At 35.8% G+C, this 6,000-nt stretch overlaps 1 protein-coding gene and 1 pseudogene across 1 annotated transcript; both read right to left on the bottom strand.

Annotated features, from left to right (window-relative positions):
• Positions 1–737: 737 nt before the first annotated feature.
• On the bottom strand, positions 738–2,068 carry LOC139353006 (histone-lysine N-methyltransferase SETD1-like). Its single transcript, XM_070996024.1, has 3 exons — positions 1,679–2,068; positions 991–1,624; positions 738–930 (listed from the first exon to the last, which is right to left on the bottom strand). The coding sequence occupies exons 1-3, from the start codon at positions 2,014–2,016 to the stop codon at positions 757–759; spliced, it is 1,146 nt and encodes a 381-aa protein (XP_070852125.1). The 5' UTR covers positions 2,017–2,068; the 3' UTR covers positions 738–756.
• A 2,947-nt stretch (positions 2,069–5,015) lies between these two features.
• On the bottom strand, positions 5,016–5,812 carry LOC136117587 (histone-lysine N-methyltransferase SETD1-like; annotated as a pseudogene).
• Positions 5,813–6,000: the final 188 nt, after the last annotated feature.

Raw genomic sequence — 6,000 nt, 5'->3', positions numbered from 1 at the left:
TGTTTTCTCACTGATCTACGGGCAATCACGTCATATAAATTTGGTGGGACGAACACACAATCTTGTGAGCTAGCCGCACGAATCTCGTAGCGAGCAGACACTAAAAAATCAGTTCGTTACAATGCAGGTTGTTGCCAAATCCCATTAGCCTAGCTCGGAGAGACGGACATGGCTAGATCGACTCAGCTAATGATCCTGATCAAGAAATATATATTCTTTATGGGGTCGGAAACGCTTCCTTCTGCTTGTTACATACTTTCCGACGCATCTAGTATACCCTTTACTCTACGAGTAACGGATATAAATATATATCGTGAAAAACACGTCGATAGGGGAAGGAATTTAGTTTTCCAAAAACGTAATCAAATGTCTAAAAAAAAGTTACCCCGAACCTTTCCTCGTATGCAATCCCTGCTATTTCTGAGTGATACGATTTTATTGAGTTTTCTCTCTAAATGTAATTATTTACAGTTTATAACGTGTTTTTAAATGACTTCAATTCGATATAATCATTTTAAAATGTAATTGAAAACTTAAAGCATTTTATATACACTTCTAAACTCGACGATTTAATTGAATTTTATTGGTTTAAATAAAAATGTTTAATTTGCTATGAAAATGTAACTAAGAACTATTTTACTATTGTTTTTATTTACACGAGCACCCGTTTTGGATATAATATACAAACGTAAGTTACGGGATCCAAAATATTTAATTTATAATTGAAAATTCTTTAAATTAATATATAAATTAGCTTTAGTTAAGTGTACCCCGACATCCTTGAGCGCCACATAGGCAAGGTATTTTTTCTTCTTCCAATGGAAACTTATAATCGTACGTAATTTCCTCGTTGATTCCAATTGGTTGCTTTGAATATATAACTATCTTCTTTTCAGACTCAATCGTAATGACCTTTGCATGGCAATTCGGCTGCAATCAGAAAAAAAGTACATTAGTAAAACAATTACTATTAGAACCACGAATTCTTACATTGCAACTGTGATTTATAAATCGTGCTAAGTTTCCACATTTAGTTGCATCGATAATAGTTTCCATGTCGATTCGAAACAAATAGGAACTGCCAATTCCAATTGCTTCGTACTTTGTTTCCCTCAGATCTGCAACAACGGGTCTAATCATTTGACCAACGTATTTAATAACCATTTCGTCGGCAGCTATAGGCTCCATTGCAAATAATCCCCAGACATGTATTGCCGATTTTGCAAACTTAAGCTGCTTTTTCCGAAACTTGAGCTGATTTAATTTTAAAAGCTCGGATTCACGCATCGAACCAAAAGCAGTTAAAAGTCGGCGTTGGTTTGAGCGCGCTTCACGGGAGATTTCTTGCATTTTGGATATTAGCTTATTTTGGTGGTGATTGGTGAGTGCTGTAGGTTCATCGCTACGGTCTTCGTTATGGGAATCTTCTGTATTGGCTTTAGCATGATGGTACTTGTGTTTAGCCTTTTCTCGTAAATCTAATTTGTAAAAACCTTCAGTTCGAGCACATCCAGTTTTATGGCGCAATAGTTCGTCATCTTTCCTACGTTTTTTTTGTGGTGGAGGCCAAAAAGCTCGGTCGGTTGTACAGTGATCCACCCAATGGGTGTTGTTTAAAAACATACTAGAAAAAATGTAGCATATAATAAAATCTCAGCGTTCACTAAAAATCACTTACGCGTATGGCTCCTTTTGCAAATGGTCCGAGTAGCTCATTTTTATGAAGTTAATGTCTTCTGCATCGATGCCTTTAGTTAGGAAAGTGTATAAAATTACCATTTCCTCATTCTGGTCACGAGCTTTATACATCTCACAAGGTACAAAATTGGCTGTTTTTCGTGCCAACTCGGCTATAGCATCTGCAATTGGGGCTATTTTATTCTTCACATTAGGTATCCGCGGAATTGAATCTTTTTTTTTTCTTTGAGAGCGAATAGTATCCTTTCGAGGTCTGCCTGGACCTGACCTAGTCATTTGATCAACAATTATAATGTTAGCCGATTTTCGTTCCAACATAGAGTTACTATCCTTTAATGTTCCAGATGGAATACCGCCAAAGGGATCTGTCTGAGCGTGGGGCGGTAACGAATAGCAATGTTCCAGCGCAACCTGACTGGCCTGCGATGCTTGGCTGGAGCCACCGTCTGAAGATGCTGGTGATTAAGATATTTTGGTTTCGTTCTTTGAATTTTTGCACATTTGGTAACAACCATTTAAAACTACTTCACCATCATTCTTGGCGTCTGATTCGTTGTCCTTATCAGGTTCTATATTTATATTATAATTTAAACTTCTGAAGCCTAAATTAGCTTGCAAGGTAGATTTATCTTCATTCATATAAATTGGGGACTTTCTGCTGTTTGATATAGGATTAGACAATGGCAAGTTTTCATCCAAAACAATTTCAAACTTTTTCTCTTGTTCCTCTAAAAATTCTCTTTCAATTTGGGCCATGTATTCAGTATTCCTTCTTCTTTTTTCCTGGTACTCTCGCTCTTCTTCAGAATCGCTGTAAATTCTATTATAGTCAAAAACTGACTTTCGTTCACAATCATCTATCTTTTGAATGGCCTCTTCATTGTAGCCCGGTGGCGGTAAAGGTGTAAGAGAGCGACGAAACTCTTCATTTATTTTTGGCGTACTTTGTTGCTCTGATTCAAACGCGGGATCTATCTCGATTTCGCGCAATTCGCAGAAACTATCTTTACTTATATCTTCGAGATCAAAAGGAATAGATGACATTGTGTTTTCTTGTAACGCAGGCAACAAATTTTTCAATTTAGTATCTTCATTATCTTCCTCGGTATCGGAATAAATATTACTTTTTTTTGTGCGTTTCGTTATGTCGTTTTTCCTGTACTCATCAGAGTCTGATAACATGTTTCTTAGGTCAACACTTTCATTATCTCTTAAAACCCCTCGGCTTCTTTTCTTAATCTTTTTTTTCCGTTGATGCCGATTTTTTTGATTATGTTCGTCTTGAAGATCGTTTTCACTCGTTCCTTCCTTTTCATCACATTCGTTGCCTTCATACTCAGCTTCACTAGATGAGGATGGAGACGAAAAAAAGCTGGAAGCACTTTCTTTTCGTTTTGAATTTACATCAGAGTCATGGTTTGAAATTTCACTCTTTAAATTTGAGAGTGCTGTCGTATCAGAGCTGCCCATATTAGAATCTTCCTTTTCTGAGTCTGAACGTTGTACCATTTCCTCTTGGTCACTTAAATCTCTTTCAAAAAAAATTCCCGTGTCTGGAATTGGACTAGAGTGTTTTCTTATACGCCGAAACGATGGTAACTTGGGCATTGCCGCTCTTAATCTTATACTTGAGAACGTTTGAAAATCTGCGATTTCCCGTTGCGTATTAATTATATGACTAATGTCTGGAGGCTTCTCGTTATACGTAGTTTCTTTGAGGAAATTTGAAGTTGTATTGTAGGTTGATTCTGCAATATCGGTTTTGGTCGAGATTTTAATGTGTGCTCGTCACACCATGTCTCAAAATATTTAAATGCCGTTATTTCAATCATGCGCTTACTTACATCTCTTTTTAAAATGCGCTGTAACTCTTCGGCAATATAGTTTATAACCTTTTATACCTTTAAGGGTATCTTATTATTCTGGTCCGAAACATTAATTATATGGTAGTCATAGGGCTCAGCAATCGAATCAAAATGAAATGACCCAACGCCTTTCAAGTAATCGGACTGTATGTAGGCGGCAAATCGGCTAGCAAAAGCAGAGTCCGGCGAGATACCGGAAGGATAATGTCCATAGCCAGAAGAATGGTAATAAAATTGATTTTGATCTGTTGAATTTGGATACATGTAAGACGACGGCACAATAGGTCTCTTATATTCCCCATCTTCCAAAGTCAATACACTTTGGATAGGATCCTCATGGGAAGATAAACATGATAAAGACGTATTGTCATCAAGTTTTTCTTTTTCACTTGTAAAACTGTTTTTAGACATTTCCTTCCTAATTAATATTTCCTCGTCCCTTGATATATCACTTGCTCCATTGGGTTGTTGTAAAGCTTTCATATTCCTTACGTGACTTGTTTGAATCGGAATTATTTTCAAAAGACACATCCGCTTTTTTATCTGTGTCCGTATCGCTACTATCCATTTGAAGAAATGGAATACTGATAAAATGTACATTTTTCCTATGGACAGGTCCGACTGGGTTTCTACAGTTAAGAAACTAGACTCCCAGCCCACAGGCCTTTGATATAGCATGTTAATCAGATGTAAATATTGAGCCAACCAAAGAATCTTACACAGACAATGCACATTGGGAAGATCGCAAATCCACACCAAAAATATGGCTGTACATTCCGTTGAATGGTTATAACTTATCTTGTAGTCTACATTATATTTGCATAGACGAATTGGATAGTGATCCTAATTAAGAATATATATACTTTATGGGGTCGGAAACGCTTCCCTCTGCTTGTTACATACTTTCCGACGAATCTAGTATACTCTTTACTCTACGAGTAACGGATATAAATATATCGTGAAAAATACCACGGTAGGGGCACATAAAAGTGAATAAAAATATTACTTGTGCAGTGCAAACTTGTAAAAATGATTTTTTTTGTAAATTTTTGAATTTTTAACTTAGCTGGTTTCCCATTTAGAATAGTATAAAAACAAAATACTAAATAAATTCAAAGGAATTTTGTTTTCCAAAAACGTAATCAAATGTCTAAAAAAAGGTACCTAACCTTTCCTCGAATGCATCCCTGCTATTTCTGAGTGATGCGATTTTATTGAGTTTTCTCTCTAAATGTAATTATTGACAGTATATAACTTGTTTTTAAATGACTTCAATTTTAAGATCGATTATAGTCATTTTAAGATTTAATTGAAATCTCAAACCATTTTAAATACACTTCTAAGCACGACAATTTAATTGAATTTAATTGGTTTTAATAAAAATGTTAAATTTGCTGTGAAAATGTAACTAAGAACTATTTTACTATTGTTTTTATTTACACTAGCACCCGTTTTAGATATAATATACAAACTTAAGTTACGGGATCCAAAATATTTAATTTATAATTGAAAATTCTTTAAATTAATATATCAATTAGCTTTAGTTAAGTGTACCCCGACATCCTTGAGCGCCACATAGGCAAGGTATTTTTTCTTCTTCCAATGGAAACTTATAATCGTAGGTAATTTCCTCGTTGATTTCAATTGGTTGCTTTGAATATATAACTATCTTCTTTTCAGACTCAATCGTAATGACCTTTGCATAGCAATTCGGCTGCAATCAGAAAAAAAATACATTAGTAAAACAATTACTATTAGAACCACGAATTCCTACATTGCAACTGTGATCTATAAAACTGCCAATTCCAATTGCTACAACAACGGGTCTAATCATTTGACCAATACGTTGGTCAATAACCATTTCGTCGGCAGCTATAGGCTCCATTGCAAATAATCCCCAGTCATGTATTGCCGATTTTGCAAACTAAAGCTGCTTTTTCCGAAACTTGAGCTGATTAAATTTTAAAAGCTCGGATTCACCCATCGAACCAAAAGCAGTTAAAAGTCGGCATTGGTTTGAGCGTGCTTCACGGAAATTCCTTGCATTTTGGATATTAGTTAATTATGGGGGTGATTGGTGAGTGCTGTAGGTTCATCGCTACGGTCTTCGTTATGGGAATCTTCTGTATTGGCTTAAGCATGATGGTACTTGTTTTTAGCCTGAAGTTAATGTCTTCTGCATCGATGCCTTTAGTTAGGAAAGTGTATAAAATTACCATTTCCTCATTCTGGTCACGAGCTTTATACATCTCACAAGGTACAAAATTGGCTGTTTTCCGTGCCAACTCGGCTATAGCATCTGCAATTGGGGCTATTTTATTCTTCACATTAGGTATCCGCGGAATTGAATCTTTTTTTTTTCTTTGAGAGCGAATAGTATCCTTTCGAGGTCTGCCTGGACCTGACCTAGTCATTTGATCAACAATTATAATGTTAG

Source organism: Drosophila suzukii, chromosome 3 (genome assembly GCF_043229965.1).
Source record: "Drosophila suzukii chromosome 3, CBGP_Dsuzu_IsoJpt1.0, whole genome shotgun sequence".
In the NCBI taxonomy this organism is placed as follows: domain Eukaryota; kingdom Metazoa; phylum Arthropoda; class Insecta; order Diptera; family Drosophilidae; genus Drosophila; species Drosophila suzukii.
This window is presented reverse-complemented; position numbering and strand designations above follow the sequence as displayed.

Bases quoted from the DNA above. Each gene is read 5' to 3' on its own strand.
- LOC139353006 (XM_070996024.1), bottom strand. From the start codon at position 2,016: ATGTTGGAACGAAAATCGGCTAACATTATAATTGTTGATCAAATGACT. The intron at 1,625-1,678 runs GTAAGTGATTTT...CATTTTTTCTAG, and splicing joins TTGCAAAAGGAGCCATACGC to TATGTTTTTAAACAACACCC. The intron at 931-990 runs GTAAGAATTCGT...TTCTGATTGCAG, and splicing joins TTATAAATCACAGTTGCAAT to CCGAATTGCCATGCAAAGGT.